Source organism: Esox lucius, chromosome 19 (genome assembly GCF_011004845.1).
Source record: "Esox lucius isolate fEsoLuc1 chromosome 19, fEsoLuc1.pri, whole genome shotgun sequence".
NCBI lineage: Eukaryota > Metazoa > Chordata > Actinopteri > Esociformes > Esocidae > Esox > Esox lucius.
In genome coordinates, this window is record NC_047587.1 from 39,467,495 (window position 1) to 39,494,389 (window position 26,895).

General features: G+C 41.8%; 1 protein-coding gene across 1 annotated transcript in view; it reads right to left on the minus strand.

Moving 5' to 3' along the window:
- cspg4 (chondroitin sulfate proteoglycan 4) overlaps nucleotides 1–26,895 on the minus strand; it is a 69,990-nt gene that overhangs the window by 13,017 nt on the left and 30,078 nt on the right. Inside the window, exons 2-8 of the mRNA XM_013132881.3 lie at nucleotides 18,244–18,407; nucleotides 13,642–17,205; nucleotides 10,601–11,071; nucleotides 7,758–7,934; nucleotides 4,007–4,205; nucleotides 3,354–3,488; nucleotides 2,916–3,076 (exon numbers count right to left, since the gene is read on the minus strand). Of these exons, the coding sequence (XP_012988335.3) occupies nucleotides 2,916–3,076; nucleotides 3,354–3,488; nucleotides 4,007–4,205; nucleotides 7,758–7,934; nucleotides 10,601–11,071; nucleotides 13,642–17,205; nucleotides 18,244–18,407 (4,871 nt within the window). The remainder of the gene's footprint in view (nucleotides 1–2,915; nucleotides 3,077–3,353; nucleotides 3,489–4,006; nucleotides 4,206–7,757; nucleotides 7,935–10,600; nucleotides 11,072–13,641; nucleotides 17,206–18,243; nucleotides 18,408–26,895) is intronic.

The following is a 26,895-nucleotide window of genomic DNA, read 5'->3' on the forward strand; positions in this document are numbered from 1 at the left end:
CCCAGGTCAGACCTGAACAACCAGGTGGGGGTAGAAACTAACCAATTAGTGAACTAATTAATCAATCAGGTACAAGGTGAGAGCGAAAACCTGCAGACACTCGGCCCTCCGTGGAACCGGTTTGACACCTGTGCTGTACATCAACAGAATCTGGTGACAAATCAAGATGTGATCAGACGGAAAGGTGGGAAAGTCTGAAGTATCAACCCTTAGTGATTGATATACTGCACTTCTATGGTGTAGTCTGATCTGACTCAAACGTGCCTCCCGTCCAAGTAAGGCAGGAACTATCGGAGGGCTAGGCAGAACGCTCTGAGCTCTAGCACACTGATGTGCAGCCAACTTCAGGTGGTGCTCCAGCGGGCACTGGACGCCATGCCCTGGTACACTGCACGCTAACCTGGCCCCCATGCCCCTGAACACAGCCCGCTAACGTGGACACCATGCCCCTGAACACAGCCCGCTAACCTGGACACCATGCCCCTGAACACAGCCCGCTAACGTGGACACCATGCCCCTGAACACAGCCCGCTAACCTGGACACCATGCCCCTGAACACAGCCCGCTAACGTGGACACCATGCCCCTGAACACAGCCCACTAACCAGGACACCATGCCCCTGAACACAGCCCGCTAACCTGGCCCCCATGCCCCTGAACACAGCACGCTAACCTGGCCCCCATGCCCCTGAACACAGCCCGCTAACCTGGACGCCATGCCCTTAACACTGCACGCTAACCTGGCCCCCATGCCCCTGAACACAGCCCGCTAACCTGAACACCATGCCCCTGAACACAGCCCGCTAACCTGGGCACCATGCCCCTGAACACAACCCGCTGACCTGGACACCATGCCCCTGAACACAGCCTGCTGACTTAGACGCCATGCCCCTGAATACAGCCCGCTAACTTGGAAGCCATGCCCCTGAACACAGCCCGCTGACTGTTGTGGCTTGCTCTCTTGTTTTAGCACACACCTGCCAATCGTCCAGGTAGTTTAACAGTAGAATTCCTGCGATGTGAGAGGAACTATGTCCATGCACTTTGTGAATGTACGCTGAGCTAGTGAGAGGCCATAACGGGGGACTTCAAAGAGTAAGCCAATCTTTGGAAAGCAAACCAACGGTACTACCAGTGATCCTGATGAACAGGAATGTGGATGTATACGAGACGTAGACCATCACATGCAGACCACATGAGATGGCCTGTAATATCCACACTGGCGAGAGCATCTTGAACTATACTCTCTTCAAACACCTGTTTAGGCCAAGTAGGTTTAAAACTGGCCGGAAACTGCTTTCCTTTTTTCGGACAATGAAATATGTGGAGTAAAACCCATGTAGATCTTCCTGCGGCTTTAGATTGATTATTGCATCCTCGCTCAGAAGTAAAGGTTCTTTCGCCAGAGCGCTTCCTTCCTCATACTGTTTGGTTGCACTGTAGCACAGCGGAAGGCAGTCACCCCCAGGGCTGTGCAAAGCACCCATGTAGAGTACGAGACATTGACAGGGCCAGGTCTGAATCCAGCATCGTATCCGCGTTAATGAGGTGTGCCGTGATGGTGAGGGTCCAGAAAATGCTTTGCAGCCACTGATCGCTGACTCTTCTGGGTCATGACTTAAGGCGAGGCACTTTGCCAACAACAATCTCCCTGTTAGGGATAATCACTGCAGCCACCATGTCATCCATTACTGGGGGAGCCAACATTTCTCACAATGTAACACCATTGTCAAAGTCCTCACTGTGGCAAACAGGAGGGTAGCTTGATAGTACTCTCTATATATTCACTGCTTGATGCTGTGTAAAAGTATAGAATACTGTACAGAAAGCAATGGACCCAGCATCATCCCCTGTCTCAAACACTACCTGCAGGAGATGAGGTGTAGAGTGAGCTGTGTAGAGTGAGCTGTGAGTGTGACTGGCCAGCAGGGTAATATTACTGTGTTATAGTATAAACTATGAATACTGTATTATAGTATAGAATGTTATGGCATCTACAGATAAGCATTTGGAGGATAGGAGACTTAATCAAGTGAGAAGCCCAAACAGGGAGGGGAGAGGGTCACTCTTGACACACGTTTATAGCTTATCCCTTCCTTTTTTGTGTAGTCGAAACTCCCACTCCACGTTTATTAGGGTCTTTTTGTTTTATATGTTGGGATACCTTCACAGGATTCAGAGGGGAAGTTCTTAACAGCTTTGTACTTAGTCCTGCAATAGTCAAACTCTTGTTACACACTAGAGTAGGCAAGATGAGAGATAAACGTGAGCTTAACGACATCTAACCGCACTGTCTGGGGGGAACTGAATGCACAACACAGAGTGGTCACACTATGCTAATTATATCTGACTTGAATGAGGTATGAGGGGTTCCTCCAGTAGATCTGTCACACACGAGACTACTGCACACATGTACCCACGAGCTAGCATCTCATCTTTGGCAGAGATGTCAGACAAAGTAAGCTTTAAAACCCATGAATGTTTCAAATGAAATGCTTATGTTAATTAGCACAAATTTTGTGTTTTCGCTGTGAAGGAACATGGGTTTTCCACGTACATAACCGTTATTTCACAAAGTTCTATCAAGCGCTTTAGTGGAGGGAGAACAATATAAGCCTTTGATGCTGCACTCTGTGTGGGACATTCCAAAAGTAACTTCAAATGATTGAAGTTGATATTTGATATTTGTTGTTGTTCCTCTTTAATACAAAACAGCCCCTTGGTGACAATAATTCATCTTTTACCGCAATAGTGGAGTATTGATTTCCAAGCTTGTCCTAAACTGAAATCTGACTGAAACATTTTCACACAGGCCAAGGAAAGTGCTTTGTTCTTTTGGAATGTTTATATAATAAAAGAGCACATTGGGAACAACATTCTAGTTATGTTTAGTCATCTGGAGATCCTTTGCCTTACCTCTGACTGAGAGAAGTGTGTGATCTCTTCAAATTGGTTCCTGTCATTAGCTAAGATCAGTCTCCCCAGACGAGGAGGTCTGACTAAAGAGAAGCGTATTTCATCTCCTTCCTCGTTGGTCACAGCCTTAAGAATAGCACTGGTAATGGCTTGTTTTGTTCCTGTAAAAGAGTACAAATTGTACAGGTTCATTCATGCCCTGTCATTGTAAAGAGGAAAATAAACCAAACAGCAGTTCAAATGTACACATTATCGGTTGTATTTGTTGTAGGCAACCACTGCACACATTAAACTATATTAAGAACTCATATTGTATCTATAAACATGTTTTAAACAAAGCCATGGCAAGACATTTAAAACTCTGACATTTTCTTCATCCTATACCTCTGGTCCGTTTGGGTCTATAACTTCATGACTGAGCATGCTTGGGTAGCTCACCTGGAAAGACCATAAGTTCCTCCCCGGTTTCGTCCATGGAGATGGTGAGCTGTCTGGCCGTGACGACAAAGCGGTGAAGAGGAGACGTGTGCTCTCCGTCTGTCACAGTGAAACTGAAGCCTCCAGATTCCAGACCTGATTGATCAGTTCAAAATAAAGGGGGACATACAGTAGGCTGACCATCAAAGCGAAAGATAACTTTACATTTGCAAGATGAACAAACCTAACAATTTACTGGCAGCCATGTTAACACAGTAGTGAGGTCACGTGGGTCAAAATATGCGAGGGAATTCTCGCTCACATTACAGCCTCAGTAAGCTGAGCTTTATAGATGCCCTGGCTGACTCAGGGAGTGGCTACAGCACGATAACGCCTCCTCACTCTCTGGTCAACATTCATCACCCACGGGGCTTCCCAGGCACTTTGCTAGCGGCACAGATGGTCTGCTTGGTTCTACAAACAAGAACCTTAGAAAGCGGTGTCCAAATCTTTGGAATTTAAAAATGGCTTACAAAACCTAATCAACTAATACTCTTTTTTTTTCAGGCCTCTGCAGAGTGAATCCAGTCATATCCAGCATTCTTGGCCAGTGGGTCAGTTTGGATCAGGGAGACAGCTGAGGCTGTACATGGATGAAGGTAAATCATCCCTACCTTCGTGGATGAAGATTACTTCCCCGTTGTTAATTTGTGCCTGTGTGAAGTTCTGGATTTCTACGTCAGGAACCACCTTTAGAGCGACCATGCCATTGATAGGTGACTCAATGGAATAAACCAACTCTTCATTAGCAGTGTCTGCATCTTCTGTATTCAGCATGTTAGTGGTGATGTCTGATTCCTCTCCAGCTAAAACCTAAGGACACAGCAGGAGGGGGTGAGACAAAAAGTGAAACTAAATATAATCAGAACTGAAGCTGAACAAAACCCATCCAAAGGAAAAAAGCGATTGAAAGGTTATTTCTTTTTCAGTATAATGGCTGTTGTGTTGGGAATTACTCAGAGGGAATTAGTCTCCCTGAGTTTGAGGTTTTAATAGACGACTAATGGTGCTGGCTGACAAGAACATTAATTGAAAGAAATGGGCCAGATCTCCTGAAAGACAGCCTTAAATAGGCAGAATCAGCAGGGAGAAGGCTGGGAAGTACATATCGATTCATTCTGCCCCGTTCTTTTCTCTGCTTCTTCCATCTCCAGAGTAAAGGAAACAAAAGAAAGAAATCAGAAAGTGGGAGGAAAAAGAGAGAAGCCAAAAGAACAGAGCTTGGCCTTAAGCAAAGGGATAAATCCCCATTAACATTGGTGATCCTATTTTGACAAAAACATATTACAAGGACCAGACACAAAATGGGATTAGAATATTTTCTTAAGGAAAGGTATGATTGGAAATGACAGCTCAGGAGGGGAGATGAGACCCAGTGAGGCTGAGGGATGCTGATGAAGGATGGAGCCAAAGGTTTTAGCTGACGGATCTCGGGTGTGAGCTCTGCAGAGTCCTTGGGCTGTAGTTAGGAGGCCACAGTCAGGATTATTTATTCTTAAAGAGATATTTCACCAAAGTAATGAAATTATGCTTGTCTTGGAAGCAGTCTATGGATGGTATACTGTACTATGACAACAAGCTTTGGTTTTATTTCCCTGCCGCTATTTCCAAATGCTAGCGTTTTAGCATTTGTGGGACAACTACTATCCATATTTGGGTACTGATGTTAGCATTTTTCACAAATTCGGTGGCATTGTAATATCAGAAAACATCCATAACATATCTGTAAACAATGCAATAGTGGATTGTGTTTCATTATAAATGTTCACTCGGATAACGCTGCTTAGAATAGTGCATCCAAAAATGCAGACTTCCTATTGGAAAACAACATAAATGGAAAGGCTACGTCCTACCTCTCTTCTGTTGGTGTCACTAAGATACGTGATGATCTCCTTCTCAAGCACATCAATGAACATTGGCAGACTGGGGAAAGCAAAATCCCTGTGTAATTTCCTGGTTGCTGGACAGTTCACTCAATTTCTGTTCATGTGAGAAAACAAGCACTGAATAGTGTAGGAAATCAATGCTGTCCAAATCTAAATTGCTGTGAGATATCTTTCTTTCAAATATAAAATAATATAGTTTTTACTGCTTTTTTAAGCTGGTTGCCAAAAAGTAAAACTCTAGCCAGAGTGATAAGTGGAGGATTGGTTGGTTGGTTTGAATGCAGACTATTATACAATTCACATAGCTTCAACATGGAGTAGATTATACACATTTCTCCTTTATTTATCATGTGTAAAACCTTATATTTGTCCAATTATGTCCTTGCATTTGTGGAACAAATCTTTTTTACATTATCGTATAAACATTTACAATTGTCAAGCATCATGTTCAAATCATCTATAATTTGTAAACTGGCCAATAAAAGAGAGCATTGATTGTTTCAAATCATTTTCATAGACTCCTTTTGCAGGGTAGGGATATACTTTAATAATTTGTGTATTCTATTCCTTTAATGTACTTACATTCACAAATTTAAATAATATTTAGCACTATATTTAAGAATTTTTAGTTCAAAACGTTTCGTCCACTAACACAAGCAATTCAGAATTCCATAGAGAGTATTTTCAGTTTTTCGTTATTATCAGGTCCATCTATCAGTTTACATTGACATTTAGTCTTCTCATACCCCATCCTAAACCTGCTAACTTTCCACATGAACACGCTAACACTATTCCTGTCTTGTTTTTTGTATGGGGAGGAGCAGATGTGTCATGTCATTGTCAGGCTTATAAAGGTTGGAGGCAGGATTCTACACACTGTGCACATTTCTATAGAAATGCATGAGCATACTAACTTTAAATTAATGTTAATTATATCTAGGCTACATACAATTGTATGCATTCAATGTTTAATTGCAGGCTAAAACAATTATTTCTTATTGCTTTCTAGTGGCAGTACAATTCAGCACCATCAAATAATGTCCATCCCTTAGATCTCCACTAGATGACAGTATTACCTCACTGTCACACAAGAAAGTCATGTGGGCAAGTTAAATCTCAATTTTTCTGGAAATTGATTGTTTATATTCCAATCAATGCATTTACTCTTCAGAAAGATGAGTTGCAAATTCAATTTCATCTGACAAAACTGATGTCTGAATTGTTTTAAGCCATCAATAGGGTAGCTAGAGTATCTAGAGTATTGTCTCCCTCAAATTTTATGACTCAAAGGGATATCCCTGCTTCATAATTCAACACAATAACTTAAGGGAATGTAAAATGGCTGGGGCTGTATGCTAACTAGTACTGAAATGACTGAAAGTACTTTCTCCCCATATGCATATTAAAGCAAGCTAATGCATGACTTGATATAATTGATAATTCCAATGACAGAGAGAATGAGAGTGAGAGCAGTAGAACGGAAGGAGGGAAATAAAGAAAGTTAAATATACACGGGAGAGAGAATTCCCTTAATAGAAGCCAGCTGTGGCGGAGACCTGGCCAGGCAGGATCTACTGCAATCCCAGCATCAGAAATGGGCCGTGCTATTCGTCATGTCTGTTCGTCTGCTGTAGGTCACTGTGCTCACATTACCTACCCTAAATCAGAACCATTGCTAGTGTAGCCACAGGAGGAGCCGGCGCGGGTCTGAATGAACACCAGGCCAGCATATGGATAGAGAGATATATCATTATATTTCATTTCGCGGCCGGCAAGAGACAATGTGATTGGCTGGCTCCCTAGCAATGCCAAAAGCCTGAGGTCTTGTCAGCATCTTGGTTTTCAAAAAATACAGGTTACCGTGGAAACGCAGAACCACAGGCCAGAGTCAAAGAAGCGGAATGACACACTTGATTTACAGTTGTGTTTAAGACAATTGTATATTTCCAAACGTCTTGGTCTCTTTAATCTGAGTTCTTAATTTCTTAAGTACTTACCGTTAACCTTCTCGAATTAATGGATGATACAATACAATATCCATGACTAAAATTGGTAATACACCTTAGGCATAATAAATGCAAAACTAATGTGTTGCTGTTGATTTATTATCAAACACAGTAATTAGACAAATGTTAACAAACACATATATACTTCATAACTGAGTCATGTACTCTTAAAATATCCACCAGGCACAGCCAGAGGAAGACTGTCATCCCGGTTCCTCTAGGTTTCTGCCTTTCCAAGGAGTTTATCCTCGCTGCTACACTTCGGTGCTTGCTCTTTAGGCTGGGTATCTGTATATTGCAAACTGTGTCGACTATTGATTGAAAACTGGCAGCAAAGATGAACAAACAACAAAACTATGCTTATACAAAAAATGTGTTTCAAACAAATGTGTCCCTGTTTGTTTTGGTGAGCTACATTGCATTGAAACAGAGATCGCATCAAACATGAACTTGTCATGGGACGACTTAAATACCTCCAGTCCTGTATTGTGTGTCAGTTTAGGCGGCTCGTCGTTGACTGGGAAGACAGTGACAGTAAAGGTGACAGGGAGGCTCCTGCGTTGTATCTCATAGGCCGAGGCGGAGAGCGTGAAGCTGTCCTCAATGCTTTCCGTGCTGTCATGGAGGTAGTAGATGTGTCCAAGTTTCACCTGAAGAGGACAAAAGGAGCCACAGGCGTCAAACAGACCAGTCACTCCTGTCACACAGAACTCTGTTAGGCAAAGAGGCGCTGCTGGGTGCATACTGTTTTTCTCAAGCATTTCAATAATAGCACGTGATTCTGGGAGATTGTTGGCAAAGATTTTTTCTGGGAATGTGTGTATGTGTATGTAAGTGTTTGTGTGTTTCTGAGTGGGTATGGATGTAATTTTAACGAGTTGTTCAAACAGTGCAAAACAGTTTTATAGAAGCAACACCTGATGAAACTCTGCTCTACTCAGCTGGCAATTTAAGGTACCTCCAAGTCGGTTTGCAAAATATCAACGTCAAAATACAGTGTTGTTTCAAGAACGATGTTTAAATTGTTAAATTGAGTGTTTTCATACCGTGTTAATTTATGACATTATGTTTCTATATTCCAGTGCTCTGGTAAAAAATTATATATATTTTTTTATTTCTTGATGTGTATTTTGTGATTATGGCCTAGCCTCATTGCTAAAACTACACAGCAGGGTTTGTAAGAGTTCAAAATAAAAAAACACACCAAGCAGTTCTGCTTGTTATCACACAGCTTAAACAACCAGAAGGTTTTAGCCAGCACTAGGAGGAGAACATGTTTCCTGGATAAGTACCAAAGTGGAGCTTGCAGATGCCAGACCTTCCACAAGGTGTCGCTAGAGGTGACAAGACACAGCAGCCCTTTCGAACATCTTACCCATCCAGTTAACAATCATCATGTGGGTTTTTTGAATTCCTGTTTATGGTGACTAGTAGTCTACAATGAAAAGTGCCAACCACTACTGCTACAGGACCGAAACTCCCTCGCTAATTTCTGAATCCTAGTAGTGCTCAGTACCCTGACATTACCTCCGAAACATCTGCTTTTTGACAAAGAGTTTCACTAATATGTCTTCATGCAGCAACTGGGCCAGTTTGAGGTTGGCAGAGCATTGGGCCCAGACAGCAACAAGCATGAGAGAGAACCATCAGTCCCACATGGCCAAGTCAAAAATATTCCAAATCATGTCCGATAATGAGTGGGAGCACATCCGCCTTTCATTTATGAACAATTACACCCTGTTTCCAATCTTGCCTCAATCCAATCAGCCTGTAGATTTACTTTACAATGTGGTTCTCATTTGGGGAATTGCTGTTTTGTCCTTCCAACCGAACAGCATTGCATAACAGAAATAAACATGAACTGAAGATGTACATATGGAGTACCCACATAAAATAGCACAAACTAGAAAACAGAAATAGCTTTATGTGTCAGTGAGTTCTAGATCTCCACCAGACAGACAACTACGTCAGCGTCATCTCCACCCTCCCCTCCCCCACAGGAAAATACATCTCTCCCCCTAAAGATCAAATCTCAGATTAATCTGTATAAATACATAGTGGGGTCTTTGACAAAGTGTCTTGCAGCAAAGCACAGTAGGCCTGTGTGCTCACACATTAATATAGGAATATAGAGGGCCAGTTTATTTTGGCTTTGGGCTGCTGAACGGCACTGTCAGTTTTTCCACAACCCTTTTGGGAGGAGGAGCATTTTGAGTGTGTGTGTGTGTGTGTCTGTGTGTGAGGAGGAGAGAGCTGAGCTATACACGTAGCAGACAATCTATAAGTGGAGTGACTAACAAGCTCCACTAGGCTCCTTGGTACATTCAAAATGCATGAACCATCAGTGACCACTAATGTCTCTTTTGATTCTTTCCAAGTACTAGGCCTCAGGACCACACGGTTAGAGATTAGACAACGCACATCCTGTCTCTATGTTATATTCATGATAGATTCATGATAGAGCCAGTATTGCATAGAATTGAGAGTAAACCCTTTGGAAAAAGTTCCCAAACAACATCAATTTGAACTTTGTGTGGCCTTAGCTGTCGTTTGTTAAAAACCAGGAAGATCAAAGTCAGGAAAGGTGGGTATTATTCTATGAGCGTCTTGTAATTAAGACAGAAAAAGCTACAGTGCATATAAATGATATAGCTGGCAGTCTGGTGGGACTCAGTTTGTCTCCAAACAACTAAAACAGTTTAGTCAAGCTCCATTTTCAATGAAGCTAACAAATGGTTCCTCCGTTTCAGAACACAAAATAACACTTCATATGTGGGAAGAGTCAGAGTAGCTAAATTCCTGGCATCAGCATGAATTGGAGTTATAGATTTTAATCAATGATTATTTGGCTTTGGGTTGTCTATGGAATTAAACAGGCTACATCTGTACCAGAGTGTACCAGAGTTGTAGTCTTCACATGTAATATAGGTATAGTGTAGTTTCCAAGTCTAACTCTGTTTGACTGCTTATTGATTTAACAAAATGCACACGTGTACAGTGTACTACTGCTCCTCAAGTGGGGGGACGGGACGGGACATATGACACAATCAGATAAATTCCTTAAACAGCCAATTCCATGACATTTGCCTAAATTGTCAAAAACGATATATGTAGCGCAATATGATTTAATATTTTGTTGCGTGTGTTTTACACCCTGGTTATTTTATGGGGAACATTTTAAGAAAAAATAGCTAATAACCTAAACCTGTCAACCATTAAAATGACTCAATCAAAAAATCCAACCCAATACCCACCTCCAAAATGAAACCAAAGTAAAACACCCACCTTTAAAAGGAAACCAAAGTAAAACACCCACCTCCTCCCACGTGAAGATGTTGAGCTCCTGGTCGTCCCCATCCAGATAACGGATGTTCCCGTACTGTGGCTGCTCCTCCACAATGAAGTCTACGTTGGCTGAACTGTAGAAGGGGTGAGAGATATTCAGGAGCTCCGTGGTGAGAGCCATCTCGCCACCCTCCCTCACACTGAAGTTCTGGGCCTGAACGGGAATAAGGCGAGGCACAATGTCCACGGATATCTGCAGGCTCTCCACAGCGGTAAACCCATTGCTGACGTCGGCCACAAAGGCATCACTGCCCTGGATGGAGGTAGAGACGTAGAGGATCCGGCCCTTGTTGACATCTTCCTGGGTGAAAGACTGGATGTAGTTAAGGACGGGTGCCACCGTACTGTCTGAATGGTTGGTCAGCATGACCACATGGCCGAGGAGAGGTGGCTCCTTGATGGTGTAAACCATCTCAGAAGGCAGGATATCATCTTGCACCACCTGAGAGGTGAAAGTTGGGAGAACATATCATTGACCATAATCCTAACCAGTTTACAATTCTTGAGGAAGGCCATGGATTGCACTTCCGGGGTCATAAACCTTGTTTAATTATTTCTACAGTACATCATAGACATCTGCAGTGTGTGATTATAAAGTAGGTCTACTTTGTTACATACTACTTAGAATTTACCATGTAGTCATCAATACTTTTTTTACATTTCCATATTTACTTCAGTTATTTAGCACATGCAGTTATCCAAAGTCTTGAATACTTATATATTTTAAGATAGATATATGAGAAAACCATGCATCTCAGTTGTAGTAAGTACATCTTACTGCAGTCAGTGAAGTACTTTAGAGAAATTCACTCAAATCTATTCCATACAGCATAAACCTTTTTCAGTCGTAAAAACTGACCCAAGTCAGTAGTTCACAAGTCTTTTTACTCAGGCAAAGGCAGTGGCTCTGTGCTTGTTTTCATCTTTTTATGAGATGAATAATCAACTAACTATATTAATTATTACAGTCTGCATTCAATTATCCGTTATAAACATGTCTTCATGTTCCTGCCTTGTTCTCTTTTTCTCTGCGAATGCACATAGAAATTGATCGGAAAACTGAGCTGCAGGACCGGGTATGAAGCAAGTGATCATGTTGTAGTAATCCGCTGTAGTAATTTCCCAGCCAACTCTGTTCTCGCTAATCACCTTGAGGAGAGTTTTCCTCCTTGGCTCATTTTGTGAACACGCGTTTTACTTGGATGAAACATTGACATTACATCCGCCGTATCCGCGAGGGATCTGTTCTGCGAACCCTCGCGGGTGTGGAAAATCGCAGATAAGTGACACAAATCATGGATAAGTATTAATTCAACACAATCGCATCTAGGAAAACAAAATATTGTGCGCGTGACTGTTTATTTGCATAATTGTTATGTAATGGACAGTTTACTTTATATTTTCTATATATTTGCACTTCATGCAATTAACCGGATCGACGCTTGGATGGCTGAAATTAGCGTGATTTTAGAATTTCGGACCTCTTGAAAAATTTCTGCGGATACTTTAGTTCACGAATGTGGAACCGCGGATAGGTGGGGGTTTACTGTAGTACATATATAGTAATATATAAGTATGCCATAGGGAGCAAAGTTCAGGAAGATAAATTGTCAATTCCTCCATTGTCTAACTTCAGTACTGTAGCTATCTGGCTAAAACATTGCCACCATGCAACCAAAACAAGGAGCACAGATATGTAAGGCCATATCTAAAAGAGAAGGTCAAAATGTGTAATGTAGCAGTTAAGTAACGGCTGATTGGGACTGCATAGTTTAGGAATTGAAAAGATGTGACATAATTAATGTGACAACATTAACCTGTGGCGAAAACAAAGGAATTTGAATGCTGCCTAGTTATGAATTAAAACATTAAACAATAAAACGTTGATGACCTGTTTTTTTTTACACTACTATAATTACTATTTATTTATTTTTTGGTACATAGTTTGGGTCCTAAACGTTAAATTCTGTCCCGGGCTCTGGGATTCCTGTCGGCGTCCCTGCTTAATAATGTAGATAATAGTAAAAACAATAAACAGACTGCACTGTCTTTGATTGGATGCCTTGGAATTTCCTCCTTCACAAATGTTTTTTCATCTAAGTAAACTTAGTCGATTTAGAAAGATTTTAGAGCCTGGCAATTTTGTGGCCTGATTGAACCACTTGTGAAAAGAACCACCTCTTAAAATAGGCTAAAGGGAAATGCTTGCCTAAGGGATGAATAATTGCCGGAATAGTTGACTGTATTCACCATCTTTAATCAGAAACTTGGCCACAAATATTTTGTGTGCCCATTAAATATCCACACATCATAAACAGTGTTACAAATCCTTTATTGATCACTTGCATATGCTTGGTATTCATGTTTGATTTGATATAAAATTAGTTTTACACTAATTTTATAAGTTGCGCAAATATATAACAATATGACCTCAAGCTGACCTAAACTCAGAACGTCTGCTAGACTGTATATTATGTGGTGATATTTAAACTTTTGCCAGCTTGCATTGTCTTTTCCCTTGGTATAATTGCTTGGTTTTCACATTAGGAATTTTATACAGTAACTGCTTAGAGACTGAAGCAGAAATGTGGAACAGTCAATCACAACATACTGTCCACTTTTTAAACCTATCACCAGATGGTTTAACTTCTGAGGCAAACAGTAGCATTTTAAAGTTTGTCCATCACACATACAGTCCATTACGACAAATAAAACCCAGTTAGAATAAAAAGTATACGTCTGTGACAACATATGCGGTTTTCTTTAAAAACTATTAGCAATAGTTCATCAATATGCAACTAAGGTAAGGTGAACCTGTGCTCATCCTTAAGACAAAGAGTTTGCTTACAAGTTACACAATGGAAAAGGGTGCATGCTTGAAACTGTCATGACCGCTTCATTTGAACTACACAACTAAACTCATTTAGTTGGCAGAATTGTAATGGAATCAAAAACAACCAGTAGGTCTAAAAACAAAGGTGAAAGTCAATGGTCAATGTTCTGTTAGTATACCTTAAGATGGTCCTGGTTGATCACAGTGTGCTCTCCCTCATAGGAGATGATGACCTCATTGGTGAAGACCTCAGGTTCAGACCGGTAGCCTTGCTTGAATATCTTAATCCTAAACATGCCCTCATCCGAAAATCCTTTTGCTTTGACAGTGAAGCCAAATGAATCCTTGGACCTCATACTCTTGTCAATATGCTCATAGGACACCACTCCCTTTTTCAGATCCTCCTGGGTGAACCAAGATGCCTCGATCCCACTCACAATAATCTTCCCATCGCTAGGTGGCGATGTCACTTCAAACCTAATCTCCCTTTCATCTCTGATATCCATATTAGACTCTGCACTCAACAAACTGGTGTTGAGAGTCTTGGTGCTTCCATGGTCCATGACAACCATGGTATTGTTAGCTACCCTGAGGTAGGCTTCCCCAGCCTGGATTTGCAGCAGGGCTGTGGTCTTGTGTAGGCCATCAGACACCTGAAGTTGGAAGCGTTCACGGTCTGCTCCATGGTGCACAAAGAGAACATTCCGGTCTCTCAGGTCGGCTTGGGTGAAACGGAAGATGGACTGTGAGGGGTCAGAGGTGGACACAATGTTTCCTGAGAGAATACCGGTACGTACAAACACCAACTGGGTATCGTTGAACCCAGAGTCATCGTCCTTGAAAAGGATGTCTTCAGTGGTCAACAAGCGTTGTCCATTTCGGACCACATTGAAGGTTTTGTCGACCACCCTGAGAGGCACGTGATTGTTCTTGGATTGAATAGATATTCTAAACACACCGCTGATTGATTCATGACCATCAGTTTGGATGTTTTGACTACCTACTGCTTGCTCAAATGCCAGGAAAGAAAACTCATCATTGCCGGACTCGGAGCCATCATGCTGGTAGATCAGTCTATCTAGATTCAGGTCTTCATTGCTGAACACTCTAACGGCCCCATCAAATCTGGGCTCTCCAGGTGGGGAGTCCCTGATGAGACGGCCATACTTGGGGTCTTGGGTCACTTTGTAAACGAAGTCAGATGAGCTGGATGTCTGAACCCATAAATAGTCTTTATTCAGAATACTCTCTTCACCCTCCATGACAATCATTCTGTCATTGGTCAAAACGGGGGCATCTGAATCAGCCTTGATCATGATTGGGTAGGTGTACACAGGGGAGTATTGATTTTCTGCAAAGACTTTAAACTGAAACTGGTCCTCGCTAGCCACAGTCCTTCGAACCCGGACTCTATAGCTGACCTGGGAATTCCAGATGTCCTGTTGGGTGAAACTGTCTCCCTCAACTAACTCCCTGCCAAGCATCTGAAGAGTCCCCAACATCGGGGTCTTCAAGAGAATGTATGTTATATTTTCTGGGGGAACACTTTTTCCTATCACTTCTGCTTTCAGCTCAGTTTGTTTGATTGCCTTTTGCTCTCCCCCAACCTCAATCTCAAGGGGAAATAATTGGGACATTTTAACCTGAGTGGGTGTGATCTTAATCAAGAAAGTGTTGTTCCAAATGGATAACTGTCCAAGATGGACATCAAATTGAATATTATCTGCTACAACATCTTCCAGGTCACTTGATTCTGTGCTAACGTATCTCAAGAGATCTTGCTCTAAATCTGATTGATGAAAAGATGTTACTTGTTTATACAAACCACTGCTGGTGAGAATTTGCAATTCTCCATATCTCAGAGTGTTTTTAATGTTATACACAATATCTCCATTACGAGGGGTGGCAAGGACAGCCAGGTTCTGGATCCCAATGGAAGAGTTGCTTCCCTGAGACAACAGAAGCCCGGTATTGGTCACCAGGCTCATTTCGGGCTGTATAGCGGACAGTTTGAAGGTGGTCGAATGACTTATGGATTGTCCATCAGATACCTGCAGAGTTATCCCAGCATTCCCACCTCTGTGAACAAAATATATATTGCCATCTTTCAACTGCTTGCATGTGAACTGTTTGATAATTCTTCCTGGTTGAAGAGAATTTTCTAAGTAGCCCACTTCTCTGGGAGGTTCGGACGTCACAGTGACAATCAACTCATCACACCGAGTGTCTGAATCTACAATCTTGATAAGGTTGGGATTCAAGCGAGTGCGTCCGTTTTCTGTGATTGAAATGTCCCCTCCACCTAGTTGCGGTATGTCATTGACAGGTATGATCTCTACTGGGAGGACATACAGACGGGGATTTTTTAGACATTCTGGAAGGTAACTGTTACTATGAGCAACCACCTCTAACTGAATCTGATCGGCATACTTCTCATTGCCATCGTGGAGATACTTGATCTTCTTGTTGACAACATCTAGAAGGGTAAACTTCTTAGTACGTTTGGAATTAATGTTCATATCTAGCAGTCCATACCAAGGGTCACTTTGAAGAGTAAAGATGATCTGAGATTGACGGATTCCTACAGTGTTAAGGTCAAAGGTAGGCCTGAGGTTGTTAATGTCAAGAACAACTTCCCCACCTTCAGGAACAAACAATGGGTTGACTTCAAGGAGTTTTGTAATGTTCTGGAATGCCACTGGTGTGTCTTCTGTTGGATGGCAATGTTTTTCGTTAGAGTCTACATGGACATATCGGGTTCGAACAGGAGACGTAGTTGTGGATGCCTCAAAATCATAGTAACTTGAGTAGTCATAGTCCTCTCCCTCACATTTCACATGGACATCTTTGGTGACCAAAGCATCCTGCAGGCTTCTGCCCTTTTGATCCACTTTGATGTCCCCAAAACATCCTATAAAACTCTCAGATGTTATTTCCTCCTCCATACGAGACAAGCTGCTATCGCGAAATACCTCTTTCATCTTGCCCTGGATACCTCCCAAATATAGATTTCCGACTAGATCCAATTGCTCTGAACCGCTTAGAGTGAGAGAGGCAAACTGGCTGTCCACGTTAATCTCAAATACAGTTGCATTTACTGTGACTCTGATTCTGTGCCATTGATCGTCACCTAGCTGTACTTTGGGGTTGTCTAGAACTACCATCCCAGTACCACGGTCCACCACTCCTTTTAGGTAACTGCCCATAATACCAACAGCTATAAAGTCTGACTCCAGTCCAGGGTGGAAGGTGAGTAGGGCATCCTCGATGGTGGTCTTCATGAGAAACTCCAAGGTCCTTCCACTATCGCTAACTCCAATCCAAGTGGGAAAGGACACAAATGAATAGGGGCTGATAAAGCTAGTTGCCTCTCCGTCCCCGGCTTCAAACTCACTGCTGCAGGACTCTTTTGTATCATGGCACTCGATGGGTTCTGAGGCAAGAATGTTGAACTGGTGGGACTCCAACTTAACATTGGTCATGCAACCCCGGAATGGAGGTATGGCATTGCTGAGATATGAGGTTTCTAAATCTCCTGTTCCCCCCAGGTAAACCCCCAAGTCAATATTGAGGTCAGCCTGGGTGTCAGCCACAGGGATAAATGTAGAGAATAAATCATCAATCAGCATGGTGAGTTTAGTCTCCTTCATTGTGATAGAGATCTTGTGCTCCAGGAGGTTGTTCAGTTGCAGCCCTGGAGATGATAACAGTACCATTTCACCGGACCCCAGGTCCATTCGCACCTAGGTGAAAAAAAGATTAAGGTTAATCATTTTATATTCTTAAATTATAAAGGTGTCTTTACATTATCTTGTTCATAGGTTTTTTTCCCTTCTCTTCTTTAATGACTATGTAAAAGGATTTCACAAGTGAAATCAATGGGCATTAATCTAGACTAGCCTTGTGATTGTGTTTTCTGGGGCTAATTTTCTTCACCATCAAGTCCTTACAAACTTCATAGATAAGAATATGCATTTCAGAACATGCTCCTTTATGTATAGAAAGAATTCTTGTGAGCAACAGTTTTGTTGTATTTCTATTCTTTCAATGTTAACAATAGCAAATGCATTAGACTTTGAAAAACATTAAACTGTTTTTGTTATTGTGCGCAATTTTGGAAATGTTTATGACAGCACATTTAATGCTAATTCAGTTTCTGACAGACTCAATAAACCATGTAATTATTTATGTTAAAATGTCCATAATCCCCTTTGAAAGTGACAGTCAGTAAAGATAACAAAGTGAAGCAATGTAAGATGTTTTTAGAGTACCATCTAATGGAAACTGTCACTGGCATTCTTCTTTAATAAGGAATCCATTGGTTTTCTGAATAAGAAAATTGCATTACATGCATATATCACTTGCCAGCTTTCACTTCTGTTATTATCTTTTAGGGAAAATTCAATTTCAGTGATTGTTTTGGAAAGGGGACGGCCTAAATGCTGTTGTCACTCTTTTAATGACAATATACGACATTTACAGAAATATTTATTTTGGTTTTCCTGCTTTCAGTACATTTCATCTTTCATTGTTTCATCTTGAAAGAATATTGCCATGGGTGGGGAAATGCGTTATCAGAGTAACAAGTGTTGATATGTAAAATTATGTTTTTAGGGTTCATTTTGTAAGTATTGTGTTGTCCCAAGAGTGACATTTTCCATTTCCAACACTGCATAGAACATATATTTGGAACCAGCTGACAAAACCTTTGTGCAGCTAGGTTGCTTGAATGTAACTGGATGGATTTTATATTACATGGATAGACTGGTGTTTATACTAACCTGTAATCTTCCATTTTGGAGTTCCAAAAACAAATAGTCCTGCATCCCTGCAGCCAGAATGAGGAGTCCACTTCGTCGGCTAGTCTTGAACTGCAGTGACAGGTGAAAGGAGGAGACATCTTGGATCGACATGATCCGGCAGAAACTATCCCCAAAGTAGGATACTGTAAAGACAAGAAGGGTGGTGGAGTGTTAAACAAGATGATAATGAGTAAGTCAATACAATATGGTTACATAGTTGTTTTGAAATGTCCTAGTGGCCATTCATATCCACAAAGCCAGGTTTAGTGTGGAGGAATACTCGATCCCAAATGGCACAATTACATAATACTTTCTTTGTTTCACGGTGCAGCTGCCACTCTGATCCTTTGCATCTTTGCTGCACTAACCCACATGAAAAAAGACAACCGTGGCAAATAAATTAATCCTGAAACCGCGGCACCTTGGGGAATATAAATGATGATAGATAGAGGTTTCCTGTGGTGTCCTATTACCCTCCAGATGGAGATGCACATACAAGTATATACAAATGCTCTTCGGATTAACTAATACATTATCAGACCATACACAGCTGTTGCTCGGTGAAGAGATGTTTTCATGGTCTCAATGGGATTCTCTCACTGAGACATCAGTCATGATCCTTAGTAAGGGTTTCTGGGCACCAACCGTGGACTGTAGGGTTCCCAGGCTTTTTGGCGGTTTCCTTTCCACCACTTTGTAAATTCTACCACCTGCCTCAGACCTCGCTCTCCAGAGCCCCTACTACTCAGGAAGTGCATTTTTTTCCAGTAGCTAGTAGTCCTAAATTAAAACTGGTGGACCTTTAAGGCTTTGTTTCCAAGACAGTTTTCCAAATCCCGAAGCAAGATACTGTACATAGAAGGGGGCTTTCCACAAGCCCCTCACACACATTCTGTGGGTTATAGGTCAAGCCATAGCCCATTTCTGGAAAACATTGAAGTGGAACTCTGACACTCAAAACAATAGACAGTGCAGATGTGTTAGAGACCGGGAGGAAACACTGAGCATTCCCAAGACGGGACATGAGCTCCATAACGTCCTCTAAAAATGAACAGAGCGCTCCAGTTAGTCAGCGACAGAACAGTCTTGCCAAGAGTAAAGGGCATAATGCACCACAAGAGACAAATAGAATCGCAATACTTTGTGCTGCATAAAGTGCATGTGGGCACGTCAACTGATTATTGTAACTATAAAAGGTAAAAAAATGTTTTCAAGTGTGTGTGTGTGTGTGTGTTTGTGTGTGTGTGTGTGTGTGTGTGTGTGTGTGTGTGTGGGGGGGGGGGGTTGGTGTTTAGATGGTTGAGTGGCAGTGAGTGTCTGTGTTATGTCAACATTTAACCGCAGTACTGCCAACGGAGACCACACAACTCGTTTAACACGTTTTTTGTGCAATACACAGAGATTTAATATTCAGAATATGCACACATTGATTTCAACAATTCAAGTAAAACTAAATGTTACCCCAGTTTTTGTGGTATCCATTTGTCGCCCTCTTATGTAATGCCACCCTCACACCATGTAACTCCCAGCCAAACATTAACCAATTAAGACTGTGATGGACAGCTTGGCACTACATTGGACCATGGCAACATTTAGAATTTTGTTTTTTTGTATTGAACATTTCTCTTCATAATGAATTTGTGTGTATTACCCAATTTCTAATGTATTACTTAACTACTGTGAACGATGTTAGCTTTGAAAGGGGTTAAGCTTTTATCAAAATTGTGTTGGAAGTTCAAAGTAAAAAAATGTGTGTGTATTGAAAAACTTTATTCAAACTGATAAGTACACCTTTTCATGTTGAGGTCAATTAAAAAAAACATTTTATCTCATATGTATAAGTTACTAAACTTTCTGTATTCCAATTTGTTGCAGCTAACATTGGCTAGACTGGGTTTTTTGGTGTTAAAGGGACATTTTACTTAATTACTTAAAGTTTTAATTTGGTATTAATATACTGTAGGTCATCAAACTGTAAATTTCCTCATGGTATGCAAATACATGCTTTTCTACATTTTCAGTTCATCTTGTAATGAGTCATCAGAAGCAATGATTATTTTGCAATCTTGAAAAAGAATAGCTAGCTTTTGAGCTCCTGAGAATCTGTAAAAACTAAGCCTTTTTTTAAAAACCTATCTTCGAGTGTGGCTACCTGGCTATCTTACAATGTCATGGCTAATACAGTAGGAACATTGTTGAGACCATTGGCCCTACTGAACAAGGCCATCTTCCCACTATTGAATTTTAAACATGAAACGTTCTGATTACTAAACCGCCATCATATACAGTACCGTTCAACAGTGTGGGGTCACAAAGAAATTTACTTGTTTTCCATGAAAATAGACATGAAACGAGTTTGAATAGAAAATACAGTCACTGGCAAAGTTAGAAATAATTATTTTTAAATTGAAATAATAATTGTGTCCTTCTTCACAGAATTGTCCTTTTGCAGCAATTTGTTGAGGGTAATCTGAAGATATTTCACACTATGCTTCCTGAATCACCTCCCACAAGTTTGATTGGCTTGATTGGTACTTCTCAGATACCATAAGGTTCAAGCTGCTCCCACAACAGCACAATAGGGTTGAGATCTGGTGATTGTAATGACCACTTCATTATAGACAGAATAGCAGCTGACTGCTTCTTCCCTAAATAGTTCTTGCATAGTCTGGAGCTGTGCTCTGGGTCATTGTCCTGTTGTAGGAGGAAATTGGCTCCAATCAAGCATTGTCCACAGGGTATGGCATGGTGTTATAAAATGGAATGATAGCCTTCCTTCTTCAAGATCCCCTTTACCCTGTACAAATCATCCACTTCACCACCACCAAAGCACACTCAGTCTATCACATTGCCTCTGCCATGCTTGACAGATGGCGTCAAGCAGTCCTCTGGCATCTTTTCATTTGTTCTGCATCTCACAAATGTTTTTTGTGAGAACATAGAGGTGTCACCTCTGCACTGTTGATGTTGAGACTGGTGTTTTGTGGGTACAATTTCATGAAGCTGCCAGTGGAGGACCTGTGTGGAATCCGTTTCTTAAACATGACACTAATGTATTTGTCCTCTTGCTCAGTTGTGCAGCGGGGCCTCCCACTCCTCTTTCTATTCTGGTTAGAGCCAGTTTGCACTGTTCTGTGAAGGGAGTACGATACAATACAAAGCATTGTATGAGATCTTCAGTTTCTTGGAAATTTCTCACAGGGAATAGCCTTCATTTCTCAGAACAAGTATAGCCTGATGAGTTTCAGACAAAAGTACTTTTTTTCGGGACATTTTGAGCCTGTAATCAAAACCACAACTTAAGATACAACTTCAGGTTGTGTACAAAAAATAACCTTTTTGTGTACCTGTCACAAATTTCCAATATGTTTTGGTAGTTCTCTATTTTACTGTCTTTGATAGTAGGTTGGCCCCCAAAATGCTGTTTGTCCTTTGCATTCAAAAATCTGCATTAGAGAGCCATGCATACAGAACTGGAACTAGTCTAAAGAAGGCCGGTTTTATTGCTTTTTTAATTAGCACAACAGTTTGCAGCTGTGCTTGCATAATTGCAATAGGGTTTTCTAATGATCAATTAGCCTTTTAAATTGATAAACTTGGATTAGCAAACACAACGTGCCATTGGAACACAGGACTGATGGTTGCTGATAATGGGCCTCTATATGCCTATATGGTTATTCCATGGTGGTCCATTTTATGTTATTTTAATGGACAAAATTTCCAAAAAGAAGGAAAATTCTAAGTGACTCCAAACTTGTGAACAGTAGTGTATCTACCCATCCTCCCTGACCAACCTCTCTACTTTTATTTCTGTAACCTATGTTTTTAAAATTTGAATCAAATACACTGTACTTTCTGTGTGGACCTGTCACAAATTTCCAATAATATGTTTTGGTAGTTCTCTATTTTGCTGTCTTTGATAGTAGGTTGGCCCCCAAAATGCTGTTTGTCCTTTGCACTCTCATCCTGGAGAATAATCCCTTTACAACCCAATGCTCAACAAACATTGAAAAAAAAAAAAAAACAGCATTAGAGAGACATGTATACAGAACTGGAACAAGACAGTCGGTTTAATGTCAGGGAAGACCAAAGCACAGCTTTTATCGTCTCGCCTGGAGCCTTTGTGATCACACTGTGCACACTGAAGATGCCAAGCTTGCTATTTCATGAACAAAGACAGTTGTGATTAACTGTCTCAATACAGAGCCAAATGCACACAGACAGACCTTCGGTGGCACACTGCGCAGTGCTGCTCCCTTCACCCAGGGATAAACAAGGTAGGCAACTCCCAATGCGGAAAGATACAAAAAACTATCCTGTTATGTTTTTTAACAGTACACAAAGCGGATGATTCCACTTCCACGACTGCTTATTTTATATGCATTTTATTTTGCAGAACTGTGACATGCTGAAAATAAACAAGGCTCTAAAATGTAAATGAAAGGATCACAAATGGGAGTATACTATCCCTCTAAAAGGAACACAGGTACATTGAATTATAAAAATATTGATGGCAGCGGTGGGATAGGATGTCGTGCCTCCATAGAGACTGGAGCCTGAATACAAACAAATACTACCTATGCAAATACTAAATGGAAGCCATACCTAAGCTTCTGATCACTTCCAAACTGTACATGGTCTCAGAGAAAAACTGAGAGACCAGGGCCCAGAGAATTATTGCCAAATATGTTTACTTCTTCTGACACAACAGGAGCATGTGACTTGTAACCTAAAAATGAAATAAACTTTTCTCTGACAGTCAATTGAATTAACTAAGCAAATCACAATGAGCTTTATGGTCCTTAAGCCGAAGCTTTGGCCGGATTGTTCAGCAAGAGAAAGGGGATGAAATACTGAAGGAGAGGGTGATGCCAAACAATTCTGTTTGGGGATTTTCTGGTCTGTGCCCAGCTCACAGCTGCAGCCTGTGGGGAAGAAGCACCATTTATAAAAAGATACAATGGTCCTAGTCTCAGCAGAGTACCTGGAATTCATTACCTCCCCCATAATGCTGAGAATAAAATATCTGTGTGAAAAAAGGGATTTATTTGTAATTTGCGTTCAAATGTACATTGCTTTATTCTGCGAGCACTTCTTAACCTTTACTGGCTGTGACAGCCCTCACAAGTTTTAATCGATCTCTGTAAAATTCTCAAAAGGTAACTCCTGGTCAAAGAAGGTCATATGGCAACAAAAACCGAACACTTGCGTATCCCCCCAAAATGCAAGTCATGCCTCTATCAAAATGTTGGTAAAGTTAAGGCATATGTGGTGCTGACATGAATGTCCTTCAGGGTGGGGATGGATGGTGTGAAATCTAGCCAATTTGATCCCAAAGTAAAGCATCGTTAGGTTTGAGTTATGGCTAACACTTTGGCAGGGTAGACAGGAAGCCAACAGTGTGAAACAGCTGAGAGATTTGGTATCCCGTGTTGCCTGAGAGTCATCACAGGTCCTCTGTGGATGCCTTTGAACTGATCTGAAGACAGCCCGTGTCCCCACTTAAACGCCACACCCAGACCAACACTGTTGTATTGTGCACAGGGCAGATGGCTGCAGAGTGATGGCTGACTGAGGTTGTATTTATAGAGCTCTGAGGAAAACGGAGAGTCTCTTCTCCTTCTCACTGAATGAATTTCTCTCTTGTCTTTCATCTCCTTTCCTCCAGTTCTTTCTATTCCTCTTCTCTTTTTTTTGCTTTCGATCTCCTGACACACGTTCGGAAAACTCATGCGGAAGTGGGGAGGATCCGGCACGGGGGGAAGGAAGCGATGTGCTGTTTGGACTGCTCCTTTTGTGGCCTTGCGACTTGGCAGGGCGACGAATCAGATTCCCTTGGTCATTCGATGTGGTTTATGGGACACAACGCCACCCAGATCAGATAAGAGGAATGGGCTTTGAGTAGAAGATGTGCTGTATTCCTCTCACTTCATCTTTAGCCTGAGGGAAACAGTGCACTCTTTTTCCATTCTGTTTTAAAGGATGACTTACTCTTTTATAACCCCATACACTCAACTTGAGCGTTATTCCAAGGCGCTATTTAATGACTACCTATGCAGTACTATTGTCCTATTTGTATATTCCTTGTGTCAGAGTCTGGGTCATTATGCAGGCGGTATCAGCACGCTGATCTAGACCAGCTTAATGTAAACCATTTTTCCTTGTGTGCCCTCCACCATAGCAACACCCACTGGCAGCCGCTGATTCGCCAAACAAACCAAGCACTTGCGTAGCCGCGGTAAATCTCTGGTCAGCCTGCCTATAAATAAGCGGTCATGTTGGTCATTTGTTTTTCCTTGCTGGGTTGGGTCTTCCCAGTATACCCGCCGGACGGGGAATGTTCTGGGTGTAATTACGTGAGGGATAGGGTGCTGCTGTTTTTCAGTGATTGAGTAGATCTATTCATGGATATAAATTGGTCTACTCTGCGTATCGTGGTAATTGTAATGGCCTTGCATTTACTGTACAAGGCCCTAATAATTCCCATGACAAACAGTGATATTACCACTTGAGGGATATGAATGTGAAATCCATTCCAAGGTCAATGACAATCACGCAGACAATGGGCGTTAGCTATGATGTCATGGAAGCCGTGAGCCTTTCAGTGGCAGAATGAGGACACTGTACACAGGAGCAAATTACATTTCCTAAGGCGGCTAGTTTGCAATAAATCTACATTTTTGCCGGCGCCCTTAAACTTTGCCGGTGCAAATCGACTGAGGGAGTAGACACACAGCATGGTTCACCTACCTGAGATAAGTATTTCAAAACCAATCAGTGGTGGGTGGTTTGACAGCTCCTTGATGCCAGTGTGACATCACAGGTCTCAAGTGTTATCCCAGATAAGTGATGCTGACAACAATATAGCCCATTTTCAACCTAAACGGTGAGGCTGAGCCTCTGGCGTTCAGTCGGCGACCTGTTTTTATAATTCTTTTCAACCCTTCCCCTGCTACAGCTACAGTATGTTATTCACACGCAGAACCCAGCACGCCAGCTGATCTTAAAAGGGAACCAAACACAGAGGCACAACACAGTAACAGACCTACTGGTGCCGAGCCGGCTCCGGAACATTATTGGTCTTTGGTCTGTGAATGTACTGGATGTAGGAAACCGCTGTTACCCCCAACTAATAAGGTCTGTTCACAGGGGCAGTATCTGAGGCACAACTCGGCATACCTCCGGCTGTAGTGTTTTATAGGGCTTGCGGCTCTCCTTTGAGGGCGCATCGGGGACATGCTTTTACGGTCGTTGTGGGGCCGTTTCTCACACAGGACTCAGGCTTTGTGAAGGCAAGAACAACATCACTTCAGCCTCCTTTCAGATTCCCATCCAGCTCCACATCCCCTTGAGATTCACAAAGGATGCTGGGGCCTAGAGGAATAGAAGTTGCATTATGGTGACTGTTGGAGATGACTCAGCAGGTGGCCAACACCCTGCAAATAATTACGACCATTCTGTTCCTTCGTAAAAAACAAAAAACAAATCCCAACTGCACTTACACGTGGAGTGGGAAAACGCTTTGGCGAGGTTTTTGAAATTACAGCCCCACCTCCATCGGAGAGAGAAGCATGGCACAGCGGTGCAAGTTCAGCTGTGAAAACCACAGAACTGAGGGAGAAAGCATGGAAAGGTTGAGGTGGACAGAAAAATGTGATTTCAAGAAAGAGGCTCTGTTGTCTGGGCTTGTTCCACTGACTGTTTCACACTAAAGAAAAATTGACACATAAAGCTCCCATTTTGAGGAATATTTACATGACTAGCCTTAGGATTATTTCTTTTCTCCAGTGAAGAAGGGATTTAGATTTTGTTGGAGGTAAAATGGCAACATGTGGTAACGCATTCCAGATGACATGGAGGCTTCCTCACTGGATTCAAATCTTGGACCTAGTGCCCGAACAGGAAACAAGGGTGATCTGAAGCATGAGAGGTGGTGAGGAGTGGGGGGACAGTTTTGGACCTTGCAGTTTCCTGTAGTTACCCTGCCATCAGTGTCGTATCACAAAGCGGTTCTTTATGTGAAGTAAAAGTCTAGAAAAGTCCTATATGTACGCATGCCAGTGTAAATACTGTTTATTACTGCTTGGCTGCAATTCAGTTTAATGTTAAGTTTGCCATAGAGAGAAAATGGGAATGCTGCGCAAATCCACCAAATGGGACCATACAGTTATTTTCTATTTATGTATCCAAAAGAAGACGCTACACAGTCTAAATGGCAGCATTTTTGACCTTGTATGTAATTGTATGTGTTGTATTCAAGAAAGCAGGATGACAACCTTGCTATTTGGTTCAGGACTCACAACACCCAAATGAAAAGACTAATTGCAGTCATCACAAATCACCTAGACGGATAATCTCACTCACCTAACAGCATTTGAACAAAAACAGAAACCTCAACAGGAGCATTGTACCAGGCCTGAGCAAGGACAGGTTTATGGCCAGGCAACACAAAGGACGTCTCTGTCAGGCCCTGGCGAGCTATGGAAGCCAGGAACCTCCAAGGTCCCTGTGGGTGGGGTCCTGTGTAAATACTCCCCTTGTGACATCAGAGGGTTGACCCCAGCACTTCCCACCCCGAACCCCCCCAAAGTCTGCTCAAACACAAGTGATTGTTTATTCACGTATGACCCG